A 12,712-nucleotide genomic window follows, 5' to 3' on the forward strand; every position below is an offset into this window, starting at 1 on the left:
CACGGTCTTTTGCATATATCACCAAGAGTGGATACCACATTTTCTTGATCCATTCGTCAGTAGTGGGGCATCTTGGCTGTTTCCATAACTTGGCCATTGTGAATAGTGCTGCAATAAACATGGGTGTGCAAGTGCCTCTGGAGTAACCTGTGTCACAGTCTTTTGGGTATATCCCCAAGAGTGGTATTGGTGGATCATATGGTAGATCAATGTTTAGCTTTTTAAGTAGCCTCCAAATTTTTTTCCAGAGTTGTTGTACTAGTTTACATTCACACCAACAGTGTAAGAGGGTTCCTTTTTCCTGCATCCTTACCAACACCTGTTGGTGGTGGTGTTGCTGATGATGGCTATTCTAACAGGGGTGAGGTGGAATCTTTGTGTGGTTTTAATTTGCATTTCCTTTATTGCTAGAGATGGTGAGCATTTTTTCATGTGTTTTTTGGCCATTTGAATTTCTTCTTTTGAGAAAGTTCTGTTTAGTTCACTTGCCCATTTCTTTATTGGTTCATTAGTTTGGGGAGAATTTAGTTTTTCAAGTTCCCTGTATATTCTGGTTATCAGTCCTTTCTCTGATGTGTAGCTGGCATATATTTTCTCCCACTCTGTGGGTGTTCTCTTCAGTTTAGAGACCATTTCTTTTGTTGAGCAGAAGCTTTTTAGTTTTATGAAGTTCCATTTATCTATGCTATCTCTTAGTTGCTGTGCTGCTGGGGTTCCATTGAGAAAGTTCTTACCTATACCTACTAATTCCAGAGTATTTCCTACTCTTTCCTGTATCAACTTTAGAGTTTGTGGTCTGATATTAAGATCCTTGATCCATTTTGAGTCAATATTGGTATAGGGTGATATACATGGAACTAGTTTCAGATTTTTGCAGACTGCTAACCAGTTTTCACAGCAGTTTTTGTTGAAGAGGTTGCTTTTTCTCCATGGTATATTTTTAGCTCCTTTCTCAAAGGCAAGTTGGTTATAGTTGTGTGGCTTCATATCTGGGTCCTCTATTCTGTTCCACTGGTCTTCATGTCTGTTTTTGTGCCAGTACCATGCTGTTTTTATTGTTATTGCTTTGTAATACACTTTGAAGTCGGGTATTGTGATATCTCCAGCATTGTTCTTTTGACTGAGCATTGCCTTGGCTATTTGTGGCCTCTTGTGTTTCCATATAAATTTCATGGTAGATTTTCATTCTCTTTAATGAATGTCATTGGAATTTTGATGGGAATTGCATTAAACATGGATTACTTTTGGGAGTATAGACATTTTTAGTATGTTGATTCTACCAATCCATGAGCATGGGAGATCTCTCCACTTTCTATAGTCTTCCTCAATCTCTTTCTTCAGAAGTTTATAGCTTTCCTCGTAGAGGTCGTTCAAATCCTTTGTTAGGTTTACACCTAGGTATTTGATTTTTTTTGAGGCTATTGTAAATGGAATTGTTTTCATATATTCTTTTTCAGTTTGTTCATTATTAGTGTATAGAAATGCTGTTGGTTTTCTATGTTGATTTTATATCCTGCTACCTTGCTATAGCTATTGATGGTGTCTAGGAGCTTCTGAGTAGAGTTTTTTGGGTCTTTAAGATATAGGATCATGTCATCTGCAAATAGGGATATTTTGACAGTTTCTTTACCTATTTGTATTCCTTTTATTCCTTCTTCTTGACTAATTGCTCTGGCTAGGAATTCTAGTACTATGTTGAATAGGAGTGAAGATATTGGGCAACCTTGTCAAGTTTCTGATTTTAGAGGGAATGGTTTCAGTTTTTCACCGTTAAGTATAATGCTGGCTGTAGGTTTGTCATATATAGCTTTTATAATGTTGAGGTACTTTCCTTCTATTCCTAGTTTTCTTAGAGCTTTTATCATGAAATGGTGTTGGATCTTATCAAAGGCTTTTTCTGCATCTATTGAGATGATCAAGTGGTTTTTGTCTTTCCTTCTGTTAATGTGGTTTATTATGTTTATTGATTTTTGTATGTTGAACCACCCCTGCATCCCTGGGATGAAGCCTACTTGGTCATGGTGAATAATCTTTTTGATGTGTTGTTGAATTTGGTTTGCCATTATTTTGATGAGGATTTTTGCATTAATGTTCATTAAGGAGATTAGCCTATAGTTCTCCTTTTTGGAGGTGTCTTTGCCTGGTTTTGGGATAAGTGTAATAGTGGCTTCATAAAATGTATTAGGCAGTTTTCCTTCCCTTTCTATTTCGTGGAACAGTTTAAGGAGGGTTGGTATCAGTTCTTCTTTAAAGGTCTGATAGAATTCAGCAGAGAATCCATCAGGTCCTGGACTTTTCTTTCTGGGGAAGACTCTTGATTGCTGCTTCAATTTCATTTTGTGTTATAGATCTAATCAGGTGGTTAATTTCCTCTTGGTTCAGTTTTGGATGATCATATGTATCTAGAAATCTGTCCATTTCTTTAAGATTTTCGAATTTATTTGAATATAGGTTCTGGAAGTAGTCTCTGATGATTTCCTGGACTTCCATGGTGTTTGTTGTTATCTCCCCTTTTGCATTCCTGATTCTACTAATTTGGGTTTTTTCTCTTCTCATTTTAGTCAGGTTTGCCAGAGGTCTGTTGATCTTGTTTATTTTTTCAAAGAACCAACTTTTTGTTTCATTAATTCTTTGTATGGTTTTTTTGGTTTCTATTTTGTTGATTTCAGCTCTTATTTTTATTATTTCTCTCCTTCTGTTTGTTTTGGGATTTGCTTGTTCTTGTTTTTCTGGAGTTTGAGATGTGTCATTAGGTCATTGATTTGGGATCTTTCAGTCTTTTTAATATATGCACTCTTGGCTATAAACTTTCCTCTCAGGACTGCCTTAGCTGTGTCCCATAGGTTCTGGTATGTTGTGTTTTCATTTTCATTGACTTCCAGGAACTTTTTAATTTACTCTTTTATTTCATCAATGACCCATTGTTCATTAATAATGAGTTATTCAGTTTCTAGCTATTTGCATGTTTTTTGTCTTTACTTTTGTTGTTGAGTTCTAGTTTTATTGCATTGTGATCAGACAGTATGCATGGTATAATTTCTATTTTCTTATATTTGCTGAGGCTTGCTATGTGCCTTAGGATATGATCTATTTTGGAGAAGGTTCCATGGGCTGCTGAGAAGAATGTATATTGTGTAGAAGTTGGATGAAATGTTCTTTAGACATCAAGTATGTCCATTTGAACTATTGTGTATTTTAGATCTTGAATTACTTTATTGATTTTTTGTTTGGATGACCTATCTGTTGATGATAATGGGGTGTTAAAGTCTCCCACAACCACTGTGTTGGGGTTAATATATGCTTTTAGGTCTTTCAGTGTATGTTTGATGAAATTTGGTGCGTTGACATTGGGTGCATACAGGTTGATTATTATTTCCTTTTGTTCTATTTCTCCTTTTATTAGTATGGAATGTCCTTCTTTCTCTCATTTGATCAATGTAGGTTTGAAGTCTACTTTGTCAGAGATAAGTATTGCTACTCCTGCCTGTTTTTGGGAGCCATTGGCTTGATAAGTCTTCTCCAGTCTTTCATCCTAAGCCTATGCTTATTTCTGTCGGTGAGATGGGTCTCCTGTAAGCAACAAATTGTTGGATCTTCCTTTTTAATCCATTTAGTCAAGCAGTGCCTTTTGATGGGTGAATTAAGTCCGTTAACATTAAGTGTTAGTACTGATAGGTATGTGGTGTTTCCTGTCATTTAGTTGTCTTTTTTGTTTGAAGGTTTGATTGTGTGTACCTAAGTTGAGGTTACTCTCTACTTTCTTGCTTTTTTCTTTTCCTGTAGTTTGGTGCTGCCTGTCCTTTCATGGTTATGTTGGGTTTCACTTTCTGTGTGCAGAATCCCTTGAAGAATCTTTTGTAGTGATGGCTTTGTGGTCACATTTTGTTTTAGTTTCTGCTTATCATGGAAGACTTTTATTGCTCCATCTATTTTGAATGATAGTTTTGTGAGGTGGAGTATCCTGGAGTTGAAGTTATTTTCATTCAGTGCCTGGAAGATCTCTCCCCAAGCTTTTCTTGCTTTTAATGTTTCTGTTGAGAAGTCTGCTGTGATTTTGATGGGTTTGCCTTTGCATGTTATTTGTTTTTTCTCTCTTACAGCTTTCAATATTCTTTCCCTAGTTTCTGAACTTTTTTTAATGGTGATATGTTGTGGGGTAGTTCTATTTTGGTCTGGTCTGTTTGGTGTTCTGGAGGCCTCTTGCATCTGTATGGGATATCTTTCTCTAGATTTGGGAAATTTTCTGTTATTATTTTGTTGAATATGTTACACATTCCCTTCGCTTGCACCTCTTCTCCTTCTTCAATGCCCATGATTCTCAAGTTTGGTCTTTTGATGGAGTCAGTGAGTTCTTCATTTTCTTTTCACAGGTCTTGAGTTGTTTAATTAATAGTTCTTTGGTTTTTCCTTTAATTACCATTTCATCTTCGAGTTCTGAGATTCTGTCTTCTGATGTTCTATTCTGCTGGATTGGCCTTCCGTTTTGTTTTGCAGTTGTTTCATTCTTTTTTCTGAGGTTTTCCATATCCTGGGTCATTTCATCTTTAATGTTGTCTATTTTTGTCCTGAGTTCTTTTATCTGTTTAGTAATCGTGTTCTTTGTTTCACTTTGGTGTTTACACAGTGCTTCTATGGTTTCTTTTATTTCTTCTTGTGGTTTTTCAAATTCTCTATTTTTGTTGTCTTGGAATTTCTTGAGTGTCTCCTGTACATTTTGGTTGACCATATCCAGTATTATCTCTATAAAATTCTCATTGAGTACCTGCAGTATTTCTTCTTTTAGATTATTCTTGTGGGCTTCATTGGGTTCTTTGGCATAGTTTATCTTCATTTTGTTGGGGTCTGGATCTGAGTATCTATTTTCTTCATTTCCCTGTGGTTCCTGTACTAATTTTTTGCTGTGGGGAAACTGGTTTCCCTGTTTTTTTTTTTTGTCTTCCTGTCACTGCCCTTGGTGTTGTTATTGTCCCTGTACTGTGTGCAATTAAGTATTTTCTGACTTGTAATAATAGCAGTAGTGATGTTTAGAATGGAAGGGTGAGAGGAGATGGAAAGCAAAGAAGTTAAAGGAAAAGGGAAAAACAAATAAACAAGTAAAAAAAAAACCAAAGAAACAAACAAAAAAAGTTTCAAAGATATAAACAGGGAGAGATTGTGTACTATTCAACTGTAAGCTGAAAAGGCATTAGAGAGACAGAGAGAGGATTGAAAATAAAAATAAATAAATAAATAAATAAATGAAAAAAATATATAAATAAAAAAAATTAAATGAAGTAAAAAAAAAAATCCAAGTTCAAATGCAGTTTTGGTGTTTGTCCCTCAGCCTCCAGTCCTGGAGATGGTGCCTCAGATGTTGTTGTGTAGTTGTCTCATTAAAGGGGAAAATTAAAATAAACCAAAACCGCAGAAAACAACAAGAAAAAACCCCACAAAATGTCCCAAGTTCAAATGCAATACAGTTTCAGTAAGTTTTTCAGCATGCAGGTGTAGTTCGGTTATTGTGTCATCAAAGGTAGGGAGAGAGAAAAGAAAAAAAAAAAGAGTCTGGAGACAGTTCTGAGAATGGTATCTGCAGCTGTGGCTTGCCTGCCTGCTGCTGTTAGCCTGCTGTTGCTGGCGGCGTTATTTATGCAGCTCTCACGGGTGAGCTTAACACTCACCTGGTCCTGAAGGCTTTGTTTACTCAGAGTTCTCCTGTGCGCCAGCTGCTGTTACAAGCTTTCCCCTTTCCAAGCACACTGGGGGAGGTGACACTGCACCCGCTTTCTCAGGCTGGCATGTTTATTTACAGTTCAAGTGGGATATGGGTCTTCCCCACCTCCTGTGAAGTTTTCCTCCCACCAATGCTTTTACAAGCGCTCCTGCTCCTGGTTGCTGGGCGTGTGCTGCCGCTCCTACCTTCTCTGGCCCAGCTTATTTATTTACAGTTTTGTGAGGGATTCCCCTCCCCGCTCTTCGTGCTCAAGGCACCCTGTCCTCTTTCCCACGTGTCTTTATTGTTCTTATTGCTTGTTACTCAGTTTCTCTTTTTTTTCCCTGGGTGGGGGTCGGTCTGTCCAGGGGGCTGTGCTGATCTGGCCCAGGGTTGTCTGTGGGAGCACTGAGTACCACTTAGCTCACCTTGTAGTCCACGTCTTCCCAAGCCGTCTGGGCTCCAGCATCTGGTGGTGGCCTGGGGGCCCTCCTGGTTTCTCCATTTTATGTGAAGTGGAGATGCTCTGTGCAGGCTGGAGGTGTGGAGGGGGTCAAGGTTTTGCCTCTTCTTGGTGGTTTTGTCTGTAAGGTCTTTCAGCGTCTTTCCAAGATTTTACTTTAGGAGGCACGCTTTTTGCTTCCTCCCTCTAGCTGCCATCTTGGAATCCCCCTGTATTTTTTTTTTTTTTAAGCTCAAAATTTTAAGAATTTCTTCTGCCCATCTCTCTGATAGGCTTTGGAGGTTAATCCATGACCTTTTTGGACTTTCTGCTGGAAGTAATTTAAGGGTGCCTGAGTAGATGGTGAATAGTAGACTGAGACAACCTTCAAGTGATTATGTCATTGTTTTCTTGCTATGTCTCTAGCTTGACGATTAAATACAATCTTGGCTTAAAATCAAATGGCATTAGTTATTGTGTTTTCCAAATCAGAAACATATTTTAGTTAATATTTTAAGGAACTATGAAGCCATACAAAACCCATCAACTTTTATGCTCTGAAGTGGTTCTGCTTTGAACTTTTTTTTTTTTTTTAGTGGGACTAGGGTTTGAACTCAGGGCTTCACACTTGCAAAGCAGTGGCCTACAACTCAAGCCATACTTCCAGTTCCTTTTGCTCTGTTTATTTTGGAGATGTGGGTCTCATGAACTATTTGCATGGGCTGGCCCCAAACTGCAATCCTCCTGATCATAGCTTCCTAAGAAGTGTGAGCCATAGGCACCCAGATGATCTAAACTTTTATGCTCTACAAAGAGGTTAGAGAGATAATGGTGTTAAATTAATGAAATTTATCACCAGTATGCTTAATATGGGTATGTTTTCCACATCTGCTAAAGAGGAATATTTTTTTGAGACAAGGTCTTTGATTTAGATGTTAATTTATATACTACGTTTTTGTGATTAATTGTTAATATTTTGGAGGCAAATCTTAGTAATTTACCATTAGATACTTTATAGACTTAGATGTGAAACTGGCAATACCAAAATTACCTTAAATAATTCATAAATACTTGACATTGTTAAAATTATGTTTACAATATAGACAAGTTTCTCTTCTTTTTGATCTCATCTTGCTGAAAGTCCTATTACCTTGTCTAATTTTTTTCAGTAAATGTTTATTGAGTGCCTATTGTGTGTTCAGCACTGTTCCAGGTGCTGGAAAAGCAGTGGTGAGCAAAATAGACAATTTTCTTGCCCTCTTGAGGCAGTTAATGAACTCAGTGCTTAAGAACTGTAGAACGTTTCTTGTAATTGTTTTAGAAGTAAATGGTCACTGATTTGTCTATCTCTTTGATTCTAGCTTATTTTGACCATTTCTAAACTACCCAGGGGCTTGGGCACCAAGACTTCAGGCATGTTCACATAAAGGATTTAAGTATATTATTCTGTGGACTTGCTTCAGTTTCTGGTTGATTTCCAGAGACAATTATAATAATAGACTTGATTCATGAATTCCTAAAAGTTTGAGTCTAGTTTCCTCTCCTTTTTGGGCTCTTGAGATTGGCCAGGGTGCTTTGCTGATGGTCTTCAAGTTCAAAATAAAAAGATGGGGGGTAGTGGTAATTCTGGGAATTAAATTTCTTTTGTTCAGTTTTTCTGATTTAACTTCATGTGAACTTTTAAATTCATATGATTAAAGATTAACTCTCAATTCAGTGGGTGGCTTTTAATCCTGGGATATAATATACTGAGGTATTCATATTTGTTTAAGGTGTGGTTATATATTTATTTGTTGAAATGTGAGACCATTAATAGCTGACACTTGAGAGTGTACTGTGTTTTTCAGCACTCTATGTGTAAATGCCTGTAATTTTCACAATAGTTTCTTGGGGTAATTATCATAATTACTCCCATTTTACAGATGAAGAAACTGAAACACAGATGACTTCAGTAACATAGATAAGATCACACAGTTAATAAGTGGTCGAGCCAAGATTTGAACCCTGACAGTTTGCCCAGGGCCTGTGGCCATGGTCACTCTCAAAGGGATGGCTGCAGAAAAAGTTTGAGAATCCTTGTTCTGGATAGTCGAGATAGTGCAGATTTGTTGTTTAGAAGTTTACAGCTTCAGAGACTAAACACGGTTGTTTAGTCCAGTACTGCTTTAGTTCAGTACCTCCTCCTCCATTTTTTTCCACAAAATGCAAACTAATGAATTTATATCCACATGAGAGTTTAAGGGATACTGTTTAAGATCAGCATAGGAGGCACAGGAGTCCTACAATCCCCGCACTTGGGAGGCTGAGGCAGGGGATTGAGAATTTGAGGCCAGCTGGACTACAGAATGAGTTCCAGGCCAGCCTAAGCTACACAGCAAAACCCTTTCTCAAAAATAAAAATAAACATTAGACATGAGACATAACAGGGAAGCACCTACGTTGCTGATGTTAGATCCATACCACCATAACCCCAATTCCTGGCTCAGCTAATTACCTTGCCCCTCATTGAACATTTTCTTTCATTTGTAAAGAAAAGAAAATGTCAACCTGCTGGAAGGTCATGAAATCATTCATTCTTTATTCATCGTTACTTGAGGAGAAGTAGTGTTAAAAATATCAAGGTTCTTTCATTTATGAAGCTTATATTTTGTTTGGGGATGAAGATAGTTAACAGTTTACTACATAATATTAGGATTAAGGGCTAAAGAGAACAATGAAATGAGAAACAGTGGTTTTAAATTGTGTCTGCAAAGTCTCTGATGCCTCTTCCTTCAAAAAATAGAACTTAAATTCCCCTCTCCTTGAGTATGTGCTGCTCTTAGTGACTCACTTACTTCCCATAAAGGCAGTTGGAAGAAGTGCTGATGTGTAATATCTAAGTCTGGGCGTAAAAGGCATTGAATCTTCCTCCTTGTATCACTTCCTCTGGGGAAGCTAGCTAGTTGTCATGTCATGAGGACATTCAGAGCAGCCGTGCGGAGTACTCCCCTACATGGGGAGGATGAGTCCCCCATAGTGGGGACTCGTACTCCTTCCAACAGTCGGTGAGGCACTCCTGCCAATAGCCACTTGAGTGAGCCACCTAAGCGGATAGGATCCTCCAGCCTCAATCAAGTGTCCAGATGACTGCAGCCCCAGCTGACACAGTGCCTATACTTTTAGGAGAGACCTTGAGCCAGAACCCAGTTCAGCCACTCTGAATTTCTGGACCCACAGAAACTGTGAAATAAGTAAATTTTGTCTTAATTCTCTAAGTTGTGGGGTCATTTGTTGTGCAGCAACATACAACTAATATACTGGGAAACAGATGAGAAATTAGAGCGATGGAGTTTCCATTTTAGATAGCATTGCTAGGGAAGACCTGTGTGGGAATGTGACATTTGAGTAGGGGCTGAAAGAAGAGAGTAAACAGTCCAGGAGGCTACCTATAGATAGAACATATAAGACCCAGGGGATGGCAGTGGACAAATTGGAGGCCAGCATAACTGTATTGTTGTGAGGTGAGGAGCAGTGATAGGAGATAAAGTTGAAGAAATAAGCATGGGAATGCAATATTGGACAAAATAAATATTTAAAATAAAAAGCAAGGTATGATGTGAAACTATACAGAGGCTTTGAGCTGTGATGTGAGATGATCAGATTTATGTTATACAGAATCATGTATATAAGAAATGTGTGGATTGAGGTAGCTCCTCAATGTATGGTAGCAGACCTGTCTCAACACAAAGGGTCAATGGACACAGCTCCCAAAATCCTGTTTGTGAGAAACAGAGTAGACTGTTGCTTTTTAAAATCTATTTAGCCTTAAGAACATGCCTCAATTCTTGCTTTTCATTAATCCATGTAAGTAAAGGCAAGATATTTTATTTAGACTTTTTGTCACTGTGACAAAATGCCTGACACAAACAACTTAAGGGAGGAAGGATTTATTTGGTTCATAGTTTCAGAGGTTTCAGTCATCGTGGTGGGGAGGGTGTGGCAGAGCAGAGCAGTTTGCATCAGAGTGCCTGGAAAGCAGAGACAGACAATGCCTGCTCTCGCCGACATCGTCCTTCCCCCTTTGTTCCATCTGGGCCCCAGTCACTGAAATGGTGCCACTCAGATTCAGGGTGAGTGTTACCTGCTTAGTTAAAAGTTAATCTTCTCTGGAAAAGTCTTCAGAGATATACTTGGAGATGTGCTTTACTAAGTTTCTAGGTTCTTTTCAAGTTGACAATCAAGATTAATCAGCACACATACAAATGAAGATGTTAAATGCCTTATGAAAATAGTATAACATATATAGTCACAATGTGACCCACAGAATTGGTATTTTTCTAGTGCTATTAACTAAAAAGGTTTAGTCCTTGAAGCATTACCTTAATGTAGGATCTCAGATCCCTGGTCAAGGATGCTTAGGTGTCAGTTGGACTGGCTCTGAGTTTTTATTAGGAAAATTGCACCACATTGATGAAAGTTGCCTAAGATCACACAAAATCCTAGTAGAGGAAGGGACCACTTGAGCTCACATCTTTTTTTTTCCTTCTTGGTAGTACTAGGATTTGAACTCAGGGACTCATACTTGCTAGGCAGGTATTGTACCACTTGAACCACTCCAATCCTTGAGCCTACATCTCTGTTTTCACCCTCTATCTCCTTGGAAAACATGGAATTGGGAAACCATTTTTTGCCCAGAGAAGAGATATCTTGCTCTTGGCCAGATTAAAAGTAGGACAGAGAAGAAATAAGTGGGTCCTGGCTACCTTCCATTCTAGAGTGTCTCAAATCATATTTTAAAATTTATGGAATAAAGGAAAAATTAAGCTCTCTGAAAATATGTAAGTGTAATTCAAATCTCGCCATTTTATTCAGTTTATAAAAGGATAGTCTGAAGTTACTGTGACATTTATAAGGTCCAAATAGTCTGTTTAAAACAGCACTATCTTGAAACAGTACTAACTAAATTTTTTAAATGAGTACTGAACCCTCTGAAGCTGGACATGTGAAAATCTGTATTCACAGAAGTGCAGTTTAGTACAATTAGCATTTTGTTATTCCTCTGATGTAATACTTAAAAAAGTTTCTGATGGAATGTAAATAATTTTTTTTTGGGTGGAACTGGTGTTTGAATCCAAGGCTTCACACTTGCAAAGCAAGCACTCTATCACTTGAGCCACACCTCCAGTCCATAAGTTAATTTTTAATTAGGTAAACCTCATGTACTCTTTGTAGCAAACATTGAAGGAAAATGAAGTTTTGCTAGCATTTATATCAACCATAGTCTTACCAGTCAGAAATAACCCTTTTTTATAATTTTGGAATATTTATATGTGTATAAGTAAGTATTTGTGTAATGTTTTTTATTCTTCTTACAACAAGTATGTATATTCACCACAGAAAGTTTAGAAATTCTACATGAATAGAAGAAAATTAAAATTTCAATTTGAGAACTGTTTTGATAAATATATCTATAAGTTAAAAAACAAAACAACTATTCCTGTGGGCTAGGTGTGGTGGCAACAACAGCCCACTGTTGTTGCAAGCTGTTACCATTCCTCCATTTATTCTTTCCTTTATCCAGGAGATCCTTAGTGAGAGCTCATTAGCTGCCATGCCAGACATGGTGGGTACAGGGTGAGCTAGATAAATAGGGCCTTTGCCATTATGAGGATACAGTTGCAGTGGAGGAGAAACCTGTTACTCTTATTCAGGCCCTAAGCTCTTCTGGGTCTTAATGTCTTTATCACTAAAGCAAAAATAAAATTCAGCTTTAAAATTTTAGGATAATACCATCCTATGCCACTATTTTACTGACTGACTATATGCTGATAATATACTCAGAAACACTTTTTGATGCCTGTTGTATGGATGTACTGTGTTGCTGCTGGGAATATGTAGGAATTAGAGTAGATGTGCAGTCTGCCTTTGTGGAGCATTAAGTCTTCCCTATGAGGCATACACTGACTCGGTAATTGTGAATGTGATTAGTGTTACAAAGCCCAAAAGTTTCTGTTGTATAACAGAAACTACAAATGTCTGTTATTTTTTGATAGAAGAGACATTATCATAAAGTATTTATCTAGTTAACTTTTTCCTTCCAGTTTGTGAGTTTACATTTGCTTGTCTGTTTCAATAGGAGCAGTCGGACATCATGGGGACAACTTAGTAGAGAAGATTATTTCAGTGCTTCCACAGCTTCCAGGCCACACAAATGATGTGATGGTGAACATGGTAGACCTCACTGCACTCCATGCTGAGGAGGAGAATCACAGTGTGGTTGCACCAGGTTGCCTTGCACAATCCAAGTAAGACATGCAGTTTTTTTCCTGTCCATCTCCCTCTTCCCCCTTTCCTATCCTGTACTGAACATCCATGTAGAAAAGAAACAATGAAACCTGATGTGGTAGAGCATGCTTGAAATCCCAGTTATGGGGAGGCAGATTTGGGTGGATTACAAGTTCACAGTCATCCTGAGCAAAGTTCATGAGACTCTATCTCAAAAAAAGAAAAAAAAAAAAAAGAACTAAAAAGAGCTGGGGCTGTAGTTCAAGTGCCATACAAGTGGGAGACCCTGGGTTCAGATCCCAATACTGCAGCCA

General features: G+C 37.9%; 1 protein-coding gene across 6 annotated transcripts in view; it reads left to right on the forward strand.

Moving 5' to 3' along the window:
• Scfd2 (sec1 family domain containing 2) overlaps positions 1-12,712 on the forward strand; it is a 413,685-nt gene that overhangs the window by 5,950 nt on the left and 395,023 nt on the right. For all 6 annotated transcript variants that reach the window (XR_012435809.1, XM_074042264.1, XM_020161793.2 and 3 more), the window contains exon 2: positions 12,250-12,418. Coding sequence is in view for 5 of the 6 variants with exons in the window: in XM_074042264.1 (XP_073898365.1) it covers positions 12,250-12,418 (169 nt within the window). In the remaining variant the exon portion in view is untranslated. The remainder of the gene's footprint in view (positions 1-12,249; positions 12,419-12,712) is intronic.

This window comes from Castor canadensis, chromosome 9, assembly GCF_047511655.1.
Source record: "Castor canadensis chromosome 9, mCasCan1.hap1v2, whole genome shotgun sequence".
NCBI classification, from domain to species: Eukaryota; Metazoa; Chordata; class Mammalia; order Rodentia; family Castoridae; genus Castor; species Castor canadensis.